At 43.1% G+C, this 14,947-nt stretch overlaps 1 protein-coding gene across 3 annotated transcripts in view; it reads left to right on the top strand.

Moving 5' to 3' along the window:
- dpp7 (dipeptidyl-peptidase 7) overlaps positions 1-10,762 on the top strand; it is a 51,890-nt gene extending 41,128 nt beyond the window's left edge. For all 3 annotated transcript variants that reach the window (XM_088375226.1, XM_088375224.1, XM_088375225.1), the window contains 3 exons: positions 10,132-10,196; positions 10,263-10,333; positions 10,413-10,762. In XM_088375226.1, coding sequence (XP_088231352.1) covers positions 10,132-10,196; positions 10,263-10,333; positions 10,413-10,524 — 248 coding nt within the window. In that variant the 3' untranslated portion in view covers positions 10,525-10,762. The remainder of the gene's footprint in view (positions 1-10,131; positions 10,197-10,262; positions 10,334-10,412) is intronic.
- The last annotated feature ends 4,185 nt before the right edge of the window (positions 10,763-14,947 follow it).

The raw sequence follows: 14,947 nt of genomic DNA, 5'->3' as shown, positions 1-14,947 counted from the left end.
CGGACTATAAGCCGCACTTGCACACGAGTTTTTTACAAAGAAAGACAGTACATAGAAAGCCTTTTTAACGTTTTAATAACATACTTGAACATGTCTTTCTAAACATTGCCTGTGACGCAGCAGTAGTACCGCAGCAACGCGGAAGTGTGCACGCGAGTTATTAGCAAAGAAAGACTGGACACAGAAAGTTTTTTTTAAAGCTTTAATAACATACCTTAACATTTCTTTCCAAACACTGCCTGCGACGCGGCAGTAATACCACAACAACACGGAATTAACACAGCAAAGTCACTGAGACGCGGCGGTAATGGCGGCGGTTACACAGCAGCAACACGGTAGCACAGCACGAACAGGGCTGGTTAAAAAAAACATACCAGTAAAAGTACAAAAAGAGCCGTCTTCATCTTCCTCCTGTGCACTGAAACCAAGTCTTCCTCCTTAGTGTCCGATTGGAATGGCGTTAGATATCCTTCGCCTCACACTTTCTCAGTCTCTTTCGTCGTCGGTTTTATGCATTTCTTCGAGTGTGAAGAGGTTCTGTTCATGCTAATCTTATTCATGCACGAAGTGCTACATTATATTAAACTAGCGAGCGACACGTATAGCTTAAAAGCGGCATCATATTCATTTATTTTATCCCCCATAATGACGGTTTATGTATAAAAGCTTCCTGTCTTTGTGTTAACGTGGGTGTGTGCGTGATGCGCGAGACGATCACGTCTTCTTCGGCGCATTATCTCTTCTTCGTCTGTCTCGCTCTTGCTTCCTGCTAGAGCGCCCCCTGGAGAGCGGAGGCCGTAAAAATCCATAAGTACGCTCCAGAGTAGACACAAGATAATGTCATCTACATCGACTGCCTTTGGCTTAAAAGCTGCATCATATGCATTTATTTTGTCCCCCATGATGACGGTTTGTGTATAAAGGCTTCCTTTCAGTAATGTCCGTCTTGATCGCGTGATGCGCGAAATGTAAACAAAAACTAGCACGTCTTCTTCGGCGCATTATCTCTTCTTCGCCTGTCTCGTTCTTGCTTCTTGCTAGAGCGCCTCCTGGAGGCCGGAGGCCGTAAAAATCCATAAGTACGCCGCGCCGCCGTTTAAGGTTCAAAGTAACCTTCTGAATAAAATGCATTAAAAGTTCACATTCATTACAACCTGTTTTTGGTGAGCAAAATGTCAGAAGAATTGAATTTAAATGCTGATTGATTGGGTTTTAATACAATGCAGATTACTTCACTGGTTTCTTTTATATCAAACAAGTTATTATCAAACAACTTGTTTGATTTAAAAGAAACCAGTGAAGTGATTAAAAAAAGGAAAAACAAGATGAACTTAGTACAATTACAATGCAGATTGTCCAAACAGCGCCACTGCTTTGTGTAATCTCTGAGTGATATGGCAGAGTAAGAGAAAGGGTTTAGAGCACAGGTGTCAAACTCAAGGCCCGGGGGCCAGATACGGCCCACCACATCATTCTATGTGGCCCGCGAAGACAAATTGTGCATCAAATTCGTGTGTCATTACTAGAATTGCAAATTGTCTTCACTTTTAATAATAGCTTTTTTTAGAAATATTTGACCAGTTTTTACTCGTCTGATTTGAAAACGAGTTATTTGTCAGTTTGTTTTGTAGCTTTTACTGTATATAATAGTGTTAAGAGTAAAAGTGATCAAGTCATCACAAAAATCACGAAAAAAATCTTATATAAGCCGCACCTGACTATAAGCCGCAGGGTCCAAAATTTTGGAAAAAAGTCGCGGCTTATAGTCCGGCAATTACGGTATATATAAATAATATATCTAAAATGTATAATAATATATATGTGTATGTATATGTATGTATGTATATATATATATATATATATATACATATATATGTATATATACATATATATATACATATGTATATACATGTATATATATACATATATGTATGTATGTATGTATATATATATACATATACACATACACATACACATATATATATATATATATATATATACACATACATATATGTATGTATGTATAATATATAGTATATATATATGTACATATATATATATGTGTGTGTATGTATGTATGTATATATGTGTGTATGTATGTATGTGTGTGTATGTATGTGTGTATATATATATATATATATATATATATATGTATATATATATATATATATATGTATATATATATATATATATATATATATATATATATATATACGTATATATAGACATCTCCGCAAGGCACGCCTCAAGATTACAACAGTCCCGCGAATCTGTCATCGATAACGGCATATATATAATTGGGTGTCATCCGCGTAACATTGTAAACTAATACAGTGGAGCCTCGGTTTTTGACCACAATCCGTTCCAGAAGGCTGTTCGAGAAGTGAATTGTTCGAATTCCGAATCATGTTTTCCCAGTACAAATAATGGAAAAAAAAATTCCGTTCCAAGCAACAACAAAAAACGCCTTTTTAAAGCATTTTTTCATTTGTGCACATTTGTCCGAAAGCGCAACTGCAACACACCACCGAATGCGCAACCGTAGCGTATTGCCGACCGCGCAACTGTACTGCGCTGGTTGCATTATTGTGACAGAGCCGTCGCTGAAATTTAGAAAATATTTTTAAAGTTCTGATGTACTTTCCAAAATTTAAGTGGACCTCAGTGCGCAGGGAGCTTAATTTTGTCTGCTCACGCAACTGCAGCGCACCGCCGAACGCGCAACTGTAGCACGCCGCCGACTGCGCAACTGCACCACGCTGGTCGTATTATTGTGACAGAGCGGTCGCTACAATTTAGAAAATATTTTTAACGTCCGAATGGACTTTCTATAATTTAAGTGGACCTCAGTGCACAGGGAGCTTAATTTGGTCTGATTGCGCAACCGCAGCGTGCCGGGCGCTCACTGTCGCATTGCTTTAGGAGCGTCTTTGTGTTTTAGGGTGGCTTTACTGCCCCCACTTGCTTCCTTTGGAGGCATGATTAGAGTTGATGCAATCCTCAGAGTAATGAGAATGTAATAACGAACGGAGTCAGTTGGCATGCGGGTCCTCTCGGCTCATCTCGCGAAATTCGACAACGAAATTTCGTCCGACATCTGAAGCAAAAAAATCTCCAATTTTTTTGTTCGAATAGCGATTTGTTCAAGAAACGGGACGTTCGAAAACTGAGGCTCCACTTTATTATATTTACGTATTATGTCCCCAAGTGAAATCATAAATATTAAATAGAATCGGTCCGGGTATCGATCCCTGTGGGACACCACACTTAACATTATAGAGCTCAGAGGACGTATTGCCATGAACCACTGATGCGTCCTGTCTGATAGATGGGAATAGAACCAGCCTAGTGCTGACCCTGAAATACCAACACAACTTTTAAGACACTCGAATAAAATATCAAAGTCTACAGTGTCGAAGGCAGCACTAAGATCAAGTAGTAACAATACCGATGAAGTGTTTACTGCATGTTTAGCCATTTTTACTCCTTGATTGATTGAAATATTTGTTGACAACCATGTATGAAAATCATACATCTACATTTTGAAATCCGACCCAAATGACGCTTTGAGCTATTATCCATGTTACAGTATTTTCTGCACTATAAGGCACACTTGATTATAAGGCGCATCTTCATTGAATTTTTTATTTTAGAAATTATTTCATATATAGATTACCAGATTAAAAGGCGCATTGAATAGAAGCTACTGCATACAACTGGGGTTGACTAGGGTTGCGTTCTCCAGCCACTCGATAGAGCTGTGCTAAAGGGAATGTCAACCCAGTCAATGAGGTAAAAAAAAGTCCAACTCTCATTCTGTATCAAAGGGATACATTTTGGCTTCTTACTTGGTCCAGCAACCCCACACATTTTTGATGGTCATAAACTTTCTTTGGTTTAAAAGAAAATAGCGAGTGAGTGTGTTGATGCGTGATGCGTTGATTAGCTTGTTAGCTTTGGTGCCAGGCTTCTTACTTGGTCCAGCAACCCCACACATTTTTGATGGTCATAAACTTTCTTTGGTTTAAAAGAAAAAAGCGAGTGCAGGGGTTGATGCGTAATGCGTTGATTAGCTTGTTAGCTTTGGTGCCGAGCTTGTGTATGCGCAGCCAAACTTGCTGCGGTGAGGAGATGCGGTTCACAGTGATTGCCTCCCGACAGGCTTCTCACTGCAACACGGGCTCACTCAAAGTTTAAAGGCGACAAGGAGAGCTGGAATGACTGCAGAGCAGGACGACGAGGCAAGATGACGAGCTGGTCAATCAAAGCAGAAGGGCATAGAAAGCTTTTTAAAGCTTTTTAGAAAGTGTTTAAAGATACAATAAGGTGTTTCAAAGTACAATAAAGTGTTTAAAAATAAAATTATAAAGGTCTTGTGCGGATGTCCTCGCGCTGGGCTGCGTCAGCCGGTCAGCTCGGCAAGAGCAGAGCGGAGCCGTGACACGTTTACACTTTGAATTTCTTAAATGTTTAAAAATAAGTGTTTAAAAATAAAATTATAAAAGTCTTGTGTGGATGCCCTCACACTGGGCCGCGGGGGCGTGTCAGCTGGCCAGCACAGCGAGAGCAGAGCAGAGCTGTGACACTTTTACACTTTAAAATGTTTAAAAAAGTGTTTAAAATACAATGACATATTTAAAAGTACAATAGAGTGTATAATAATAAAATTATAAAGGTCTTGTGTGGATGCCCTCACGCTGGGCCGCGGGGGCGCGTCAGCTGGCCAGCACACAAGAGCAGAGAGGAGCCAGACATGTTTACACTTGATAAAAGGGTCATAAATGTCTTGTGTGGATATTGTAACAATATCCATCCATCCATCCATTTTCTGTACCACTTTATCCCCACGGGGGTCGCGGGTGTGCTGAAGCCTATCCCTGCTGTCATCAGGCAGTAGGCGGGGGGCACCCTGAACCGGTTGCCAGCCAATCGCAGGGCACACAGACCCATCCGCGCTCATACCTAATGTGGAGTGGGGTGTTTTTGAAGCTGCAACTTTAAACCTGCATGAACTCACTGATACTGTGACATCATACATCAGCTTTTGTGAGGACTTGTGCGTGCAGACTAAGACCTTCTGCACGTAAAACAACAACAAACCGTGGTTTACACCAAACCTCAGGGTGCTGAGCAAAGCCAAGGTGGAGGCCTACAGGAGTGGGGACCGGGACCTGTTCAGGCAGACCAGGAACACACTGAACCGAGAGATCAGGAAAGCCAAGAGGTGTTATGGGGAGAGCCTGGGAAGACACCTCGCTGCTAATCCTGATCCCTCAACAGTGTCGAAAGGCCTGCGGACCATCACGGGCTTCAAGAACCCCCCCGTCCTGTGGCGAACCCAAGGCTTGTAAACCAGCTAAACAGGTTTTACTGCAGGTTTGAACGGTCCAGCCACACAACGGGGACCTCCTGCAGTACAATCAACACACACACCTCCACCCACAACCCCTCAAAAGCTCATCCAGCTCGCGGTGCCTGCCTCCAACTGTCAGTGGGTCACCAGCTTCCTGACCAACAGGAGACAGAATGTGAGGCTGGGGACCATCACATCAGACACCCGGACCACCAAAACTGGCGCCCCCCCAGGGGTGCGTCCTCTCCCCACTGCTCTTCTCTCTCTACACCAATGATTGCTCTTCAGGCGACACTTCTGTGAAGCTCCTGAAGTTTGCGGACGTTACCACTCTCATCGGACTGATCCAGGACAGTGAAGAGACTGCGTACGGACAGCAAGTGGAGCGGCTGGTCCACTGGTGCAGCCAAAACCACCTGGAGCTGAACCCGCTCAAGACCGTGGAGATGACAGTGGACTTAAGGAGAGACCCTTCACCACTTCCAACTCTCACTATCCTCACTAATGCTATTCCCTCCACAGACACCTTCAAGTTCCTGGGATCTCTCAGGACCTAAAATGGATCAGCTACATAGACTCTGCACGGAAGAAGGCCCAGCAGAGGCTGTACTTTCTGAGACAGCTCAGGAAGTTCCAACTTGCCACAGAAGCTGCTGAAGACCTTCTATACTGCCATCATCCAGTCTATCCTCTGTACCTCCGTTACTGTCTGGTTTGGATCGGCCACCAAACAAGACTAGCATAGGCTGCAACGGACAATCAGGACTGCACAAAATATAATCGGGACCAACCTCCCATCTATCCAAGACTTGTACCTGCAAGTAACATCTCTCCAGACCCTTCTCACCCAGGTCACAGTCTGTTCGAACTACTTCCCTCCGGACGGCGTTACAGAGCGCTGTACGCCAAAACCAGCAGACACAGACACAGCTTCTTCCCCCAGGCTGTCGCTCTGATAAACTCACACCACTCATAGAGTCTCAGAGTCATTGCTGTGCAATAAGATCCTGCTCTCGATGCTTTATCTTTGAATTGTCTATCATCATCATCGGCATCACAGTCTCGAAAGACCATAGATTTTTTGTGTCTGGAGGTTAGGTGTTCTTTGCACAGCGTCTGCTGTGGCTGGTGAGTCCTATCCGTGAGAGACAAACACGGCCGCAGATGTTACAGGTGTGGGCCAGATCCGGTGAAGGTGGGGGCATGGTGGCTTGCTGCTTCCTCAACTTCCTTTTCGTTTCTCGATGTTGAGCCAGGGTGATTTCGTAGACCTGCAGCCCGTTTCGGAGAGCCTGTTGCCATTTGTGGCGATCCTGGGCGACGTCTTCTCAGGTGGCTGGGTTGATGTTGAAGGATTTGAGGTCTTGTTTGCAGACATCCTTGTAGCTGAGCAATGGGCGGCCTACTTGCCTTTTGCCTGATTTTAGCTCTGCATATAAGATGTCTTTTGGCATACGACCGTCTTCCATCCGACAGACATGGCCCAGCCAACGGAGACGCCGCTGCTTCAGCAGGGAGAGCATCGTGGGGAGCTGTGCACTCTCCAGGACTGCACTGTCTGTGATCCTGTCCCGCCAGGTGATGCCCAGTATGCGTCTCAGGCAACGCAGATGGAAAGAGTTTAGCCTTCTCTCTTGATGTGCATACAGAGTCCAGGCTTCGCTGTCGAGGTTTGCTCCCTTAGCCTTTTCGTTCCAGACGATACCCACAAGGCAGCGGCGGTGCTATTTCACCCATAGCTAGGACAGTGGTTAGCGGGCGCCAGGATATCCACGTGCCGGTGGGCTTGTGCATCACGCCTAGGGGCCCACTTTTGTTCCCCCGGTCGATCCCCTGCAATTTGGCCTGGAGCCGTGAGGCACCCAGTTACCGTGTGTGGCCACAAGGAGGCATGCAGAAGTCTTGACGGTGGAGAGGCTATGTACCAGCTGAGGAGACTTACGCACTCGGCTCCTCTTTTCGCCCCCGGAAACAGGGGGCTAGCCGGCGGCAGTAGCTGAAAGCAGAAGGTAGCAAGCAGGAAGAAGCATGCAACATGCACTACTACTCCAAAACCACTGCACTTCACATCACAGCGCCCTGTGTGCAAGCACACACACACACAATTGTCTATATTACGTGTACTATGTGTCCTCTCTGCATCCATTGCAGCCTGGTCATCCTGGAAGAGGGATCTTCCCATCTGTGGTCTCTTCTCAAGGTTTCACACTTCCCCTAGTAGGAGTTTTGAGTTTTTCCTTGCCCTCCTGGGAGTTTAAGATCAGGGGATGTGTGAGAATAATTGTCAATTTTCACACTTGTCCTGAATGTTGTTCGTCACCTAAATGTTGAACAGAGGCTGAGATCTACCGGAGTCAAATTCCTTGTTTGGCATGCCCTAACATGGCCAATAAACTTGAATTACTGTACTCCATGCATGCACATGGTGCCCTCAAGAGGCTAACACAGGCAAGAACTGCCGTTATTTTATTTATTTATTTTTTATTGCCATTGTTATAGTATATGGGCCGTTTTCTGAAAGTGTTGTCAAGATTGAGTTCCACACTTGAACTGCTTCACTACCATCATACCAAAACATTCAGTTAAAGACTGGGACAAATTACCAAAACTATCAACAGTTAGACTCAGACTCAACTTTATAAGTCTCTTGCAGCTGCTCCCCCAGGAAATAAACCATAAGCCAAAGACATTACAAAATTGTAGTGCATGACTAATCAGTTGAATCCACAAAGATGAAAGGATTGGAAATCCACATTTTTATTGAAGTGTGCATGATAAATACAATTCAAAAGAAAAAAGGTCAAGCACATTAGTAAATGTGCATTATTCAAAAATGCAATACAAAAACACTTACCGTATTTTCCGCACTATTAGGCGCACTTAAAAACTTAAAATTTACTCAAAAAGCCACAGTGCGCCTTATAATGCAGAGCGCCTTACATGTGGATCAATTGATGAATTTGTTGATCCATACTGGTTGTAAACAGCGTTCTGCCAAAATGTTTCAGTACGTTTTAGTACGACTGGTAAATTACAAGGTCACATCGCTTCCCAGCATTATGCCAACCGTGGTCAGGGGGCGTCACTGAATAGCTGTTGTATCATTTCAAAATAGGCTGGTCCGTTAATGTTTTCGAGTACGTTTACGGATCAATAACCAACGGAATCATAAATAAGCAGCACCAATGTGTTGAATCACTCTTTAGTCGGTTCCGATCACTTTTATATTGTTTACAGGGGGCCACGACACTTTGCTGAGGCTCATGGGAGTCTGTGAGCTGAGACTCATGGGAGTTTGCGGGTGACTAATGCTATAATGATAGCTGCTATACGCACGAACCTATTTCAGTTCAAAATAGGTGGCTCCGTTAATGTATCGAGTAAATTTACAGATCGATATGGAAGGGAAACATAAGTAAACAGTACCAAGGTGTTAGATCGAACTTTAGTCAGTTCCGATCATTTTATAGGAGGTAGATTGAGAAACGCGATTGTTTACAGAGGGCTCATTATTATTGGCTAGTGGATGCATACCGCAACCCTAGTCAACCTCAGTTTGTTGCAGTGTAGCTTCTATTTTATGCGCCTATTAATATGGTGCGCCCTATATATGAAATAATTTCTGAAATAAAAAATTCAATGAGGGTGCGCCTTATAATCCAGTGCGCCTTTTGGTGCGAAAAATACGGTAAATAAAATATAAAGTTGACTCAATACAACAATTCAAAATTGAGGGATCTCATTCATTAGTTGCACTTCTGCTTCACACAACCTGTGGCCACTCCAAATATTTCTTTGAATTTGATCTGTTTTTTCTTTTTCCAGTAGTAAACACTTTGTTTACTATGTACTGTACAACCAACCCTACTATTATACTGTATTTCCAGCTTGAAAATAGCAACATCTCTTTAGATGTCAACGCTCTGAAAACGTGACTTGACCCAATAACAAATAAAAGTGACTTGGCGCATGAGGGACTCCCCCCAGACGACTGGTTGGCGAGGACTTCTCCCATAATGGACACAATTATTTAATGGTCCAAAATGAAAAGTTGTTTGTTGTATGCAAAGATGTAAAAAGATGTGTTTACCCTTGTTTTTTTTTTTTATCTTATGATTTTTAGACACCAATCGTTTTGTAAAACTTGCACCATAGCTGAGCTCATGCTAGCCTCAAAATGCACTCTGGTGAATAATGTTACCTCCTACTACCATTATGTGAAACACAATGCTTAATTATGATTACATATGCGTGGCCAGGCATTACCAACGACTATGGGCTGACAGGCAGAGTCAATCTCAAGTGAATCACTGTTTGATGGAATTGGAATGGAAATGGCCCAGACTTTTGGAGAACTACTAAGATTCTAATTTTACTTTTACTAATTTATATTCTCTATTTCCTTTCAATTCATATTTAAAATTGAGTTTTCAAGGATACAAGGAATTTTCCTTTCCTCCTAAAACAATTCAAATACCCACGGACGTTTTTTGTCATACAACATACAGTCCCTCATGACATGGCATGAAATACAGTGCCTGTGCTCTCAGGTTAGCCCAGCAAATCATAATACTTGCAAAATATGACAGAGAGATAAGAGTATGCTTAAAAATGAAAATCCTAGTGACTTAGATTTCACATGATATTCACAAGGTCATTTTGTACTTGATAAAAAGAATTTGTCTTTGTGTCTATATATATATGACAGATGATTGCAATTTTACTCTAGTTATAGAAGACATGGATGTATTTGTGATCTTGTGTCTGCTTTTGTTCAGCTCTTTCCAGAGCAAGCAACATCATTTTCTCCAATGGTGACCTGGACCCATGGGCAAATGGAGGGGTAAGGGATTTAACATATATGTGAGACTTGAGTGCAATGTAAAACTAAAGCTTTATTTTCTTTAAGGTGCGAAAGTCTTTGAGTCCATCATTGATAGCTATCAACATTGCTGGGGGAGCCCATCATCTTGATTTAAGGTATAGCAAACTGCTTCTTTCGCAAAGTCATACCCCGTGAGCCCTTGAAATCTTAACATCATATTTTTTTAAATCATAGAGGCTCCAATATTGCTGATCCAGCATCAGTTATTGAAGCCAGGAAGGCTGAAGCAGACCTCATCTCACAGTGGGTGGAGTTAGAGAGGACCAGAATACAACAATTGCTTTGATATTTAGATGTGTTTTTTACTTCAACTTAGATTTTCAACATTTCTTTAATGAAAATGAGAATGAAAGCAACGAACTCTGCATGTCACTGTCCAGTAAAAACCTTTGTGCAAATGTGTTCTTTTTAATATAGTCTGTTAATTTTTTTTAATCAATCTAAAATAATGATAAGGTCTTGTCTTTTACAACACCATGTTTTTTTAACATTTAAATAAAGTATCTGTAGTCTGTCTGGCTTTACTTCTGATTTTAGATGGTCATTAAAACGTATTTCCCTGCCACATCTACAAATAAGATATTACAGCTGAGGGTATTTTGAAATACAGTTGTTAGGTTACGGATTCTAGTTATTGATCTGACTCCAAATTGCGATCAACACTTAACTCATAAATTGCTATGTCCTAATCCACACACTGGCGCACCTAACAATTTTGCGAGTTCGTTCTGTCAAAGAGAAGACCAGTAGATCAATCAGACCAAATTTACCAATTATTTATTCCTGACAAAGCGCACGAATACAGGCCTGGGTCCCGGGTCCCTCACACTAAAGCTTGTGCGTTTTTGTGACCACCAAAAGACGACACTTTCTTCCGGGTTGCCCAGTTTTAAAGAAACACAATATGAATATTAAAGCATGCAAAATATTGTGAGATGATTGGTTGAGGGCCATCTCCTCCCCAGTCCAGGTGTCGATGAGGTCAGACGGTTGAGTTTTCCCCTCGAAGGCCAGTCTCATAGACGTGCTGTTGTTCTCGATCCTCACCGACCTTGAGATTATCTCGTCCGGTACTCCCTGTCTGGGCCTATACACAACACTTCCAAGAAAACAAGTTCATGCAGTTTGCCTGCACATTCCTCGGCCCCCACCAATCCACACGAGCACTTCAATACTAGATATTAATATGATTATAAGTTTAACACAACCTTAAAAAATATGTTTGCAAACTCCCAAAAACACATTTTCCTTTACAGTGAAGGATGAATTGAATAAATGCAAGATTGCAAATACAGCCAAGGTGTGGACAATGAAAATTTGATTTGTTGAAATCATGGATTCATACTGCTACTCCTGATGTTCTTGCTATTTCAGAATCATAGCTTAGAAAAAGTACTGGCAATTCTGTAATTTCTATACCAGGTTACATTGTTTTCCGTCAGGACAGAGCCACCAAAGGGGGTGATGTTGCTGTATATATTAAAGACCATCTGCAATGTACTGTTTCCCTATCAAGGTCTGTCCCTAAGCAATTGAAATTATTAGTGCTAAAGATAAAACTGTCTAATAACTTCTGCCTTTCTGTTGCTGTGTGCTACAGACCACCTTCTGCCCCTATCTCATCTTTAACTACCCTCAGTGAACTCTTGGCCCCACATATCTCCTCTGAGTTCATTCTTTTAGGTGATCTAAATTGGGATATGACTAACCCACCGGAACTGGTTGTGCAACAATTTGATGCCCTAAACCTCTTTCAAATTATATCTGAACCCACTAGACATAACCTGAAATCTCCTTCTTCTGCCACACTGCTAGATGTTATCCTTACAAACGCTCCCTCTAACTATAAGTCTGGTGTTTTTAGCCAAGATCTGAGTGATCATTGTGGTATTGCTTGCATGCTTCGGTTAAACGCCCACCCATGATGGTCTATAAATGCTCCCTGAAAATGTTTAACCAAGACACTTTTCTCCAGGACATTGCTGCAGTGTGCTGGTAAAAAATTAAGACTTTTTCCACTGTAGATGCTACCTGGTCCTACTTCAAATCAACTTTTGGACCGATCATCAATAAACATGCTCCGCTCATTAAACTACGAATCAAAGACCGGTGCAGTCCCTGGTTTTCCCAAGATCTGGCTGTGTTAATCTGTCAAAAGAACACTTTATGGCGGAAAGCCCGTTCCTCCCAGCCTCCAAGTGATTGGCTTGCTTTTCGGCAATATATAAACAAATGTACACAGGCAATCAGAAACACCAAAGTGCAGCTAAAGACTTGTGGGTGTGAACACAGTCGGCTTGATTTGCCACCAATCAAAGCAGCTCCTCTCATTCCCTTTGTTAAGTTTTTTACTCCACTTTTGGGAGTTTACTACTGTTGAGCGTCGCGGACAGACCATCCCTGCCATTTCGTCCATGTCGCTGTCTGGCTCTCAGCGGAGGCTTCGTGGCCGTTTGTCTACCGTCGATCATAGGACACGTAAGAATGGCTGCGGATCAAGAGGTTTGTATGGCTTTGTGCACCAACTGCACCATTCTCTTAGAGAGGTTGTCCCTGCTAGAGGGACATGTCCACCAGCTAGAGCAGAATAGTGCGATAACAGTAGATGTGGCGGACACAGACGCGGACTGTAGTCAGCCCGCTAGCCCAGTTAGCATTAGCCCCAAGCGGCTTGCTAATCGCGATGAGCCAGGTAAGACGCATAGCCGTCCAAAGTCATCTCGGTCTACTGGCCCTCGCATCTTGGTCATAGGTGACCCCGAAATATCACGCTTAAAAATCCAGCCACGGCAATGTGTATTCCTGGGGGCAGAGCACCCGACATAGAAGCTAATCTTAGGGAGCTGACTCGCAATAGGCCTAGTCAACAGCGTAGTTCCAACAACACTAGCTACTCGGACATAGTGATACACGTCGGCGCCAATGATGTTAGGATGAGGCAATCAGAGATCACAAAGAAAATCATAGCGATGACTTGTGATCTTGCCAGAAAGATGAGTCGGCATCGAGTATTTGTCTCTGGCCCCCTGCCTGGGAGAGGCACTGATGATAGGTTTAGTAGATTAGTCTTCCTTAATCGATGGATGGCTGGGTTCTGTAAAAAGCAGGGGCTGTATTTTATAGATAACTGGCCCTCCTTCTGGGGCTGCCCCGACCTGCCTAACCGCGAAGACGCCTTCACTCTTTCTAGGAATATAGATTACTGTTTGAACCACTCATGACGGGTCACTTTAGAGCAGGCCGGGGCACAGGTGACTAGACCACCTGTTAGGATGGGTTTGGAGTCTGTTAAGTTAAAGTTAACTAGCACTAGGCAAGACTTCCAGCATGCACATAGCTCCTTATGTAGACTAGAGCGTCACAGTTTGAATAGTGCTACAGTACACGTGAACACACTTTCTACTGAGGTGGTAGACAAATCCAATCACTCCACCCTGACCGGTATCGCTGATGAAACGGTGCCTGTTTCAGATATTATTACATGTGTACCAAATATTTACTGTTAGGGTTTTCCAGGTTATCTTTATCATAGGATTATGTTGGAATGCAACAGGTAATAAATACCTTACCTTGTCCTCCTTATCACAAGATCGTAAAACATCCCCTGACATGTTTAGACTAGAGGACAAGGGCTTTCTACTCAGCCTACTCATCCCCCCACTCTGTTTCTCTTAATAAATATCCTCTTGCAGGAAGGAGAGTCCAGAGCTCTATTCGAACATCGCTGCACGCACAGCGACGAATGGACTCTCCACCTGCAGGTGTCCAAAAGGACTTACTTGTCTCCCGTGTGGTTCTTGCAAAATAAGTTGGAGTGAGAAAAACTCTAACATTTTGGTGCCAAAACCCGGGATCCCTCATACCCGCTATCTGGCTGACGAAGGAGGACGTGCTGCATTGTCGACAAGCCAGCGTCCATTAAGAGGACCTGGAGGAGAAAGTCCTGGGAAGAGAATTCTTCGCTGGGCCAGCATCTTAGGTCTGCCTTCGTCTGACAGAGGTGGATTGACGGGACCCGGCAGTGCAACGAACCAGGGGACAAGTAAGTTAAAGGCCTGTAGTTGTGTGATTGTGTTGTTGTTTGTGAAACGCGTAAAAAGGTAGAAGTGCACAGGAAAAAGTAAGTTTTGTGGAAGGAGGGGGTGTTGTAGAGTCCCCCTCTGGATGAGGTGTCTCTTTTGGAGCAGTGGTTCTCAAACTGTTTTAAAATCTCAGTACATCCGTGGATCATTACTTGACGACCACTGTTCTAAAGAGTACAACTTCACGTTGGCAGGGCTGGGGACAAGGACTGTTGTCTTTAGTTCCCAGGGAAGGTGGGGGGTGTTGTAGAGTCCCCTCACTGGATGAAGCAGCTCCTTTTTTTTTTTTTAAAGAAGGAGGACTTTGCGTTGGCAGGGCTGGGGACAAGGACTGTTGTCTTTAGTTCCCAGGGAAGGTGGGGGGTGTTGTAGAGTCCCCTCACTGGATGAAGCAGCTCCTTTTTTTAAAAAGGAGGACTTCGCGTAGGCAGGGATAACTTGTGTGATTGAGTGTGTGACTGGTAGGATAAATTGACTAAATAGCAGTTCTAGCATTGATCCACGGCATTAATACAGGCTAGTAATTTGTTGAAAGGTCAATTTAAACCTGCATTGAGGATCCTCAAAGAAAAAAATTTTGAAAAAAATTGTAAAACCTTAAACTACTAAAATTAAGATGGGAAATAA

The sequence above is a fragment of the Syngnathus floridae genome, chromosome 5, assembly GCF_059516105.1.
Source record: "Syngnathus floridae isolate MCC-2025c chromosome 5, RoL_Sflo_1.0, whole genome shotgun sequence".
Taxonomy (NCBI): domain Eukaryota; kingdom Metazoa; phylum Chordata; class Actinopteri; order Syngnathiformes; family Syngnathidae; genus Syngnathus; species Syngnathus floridae.
The sequence above is the reverse complement of the archived record's forward strand: the minus strand, read 5'-3'. Positions and strand labels throughout refer to the sequence as shown.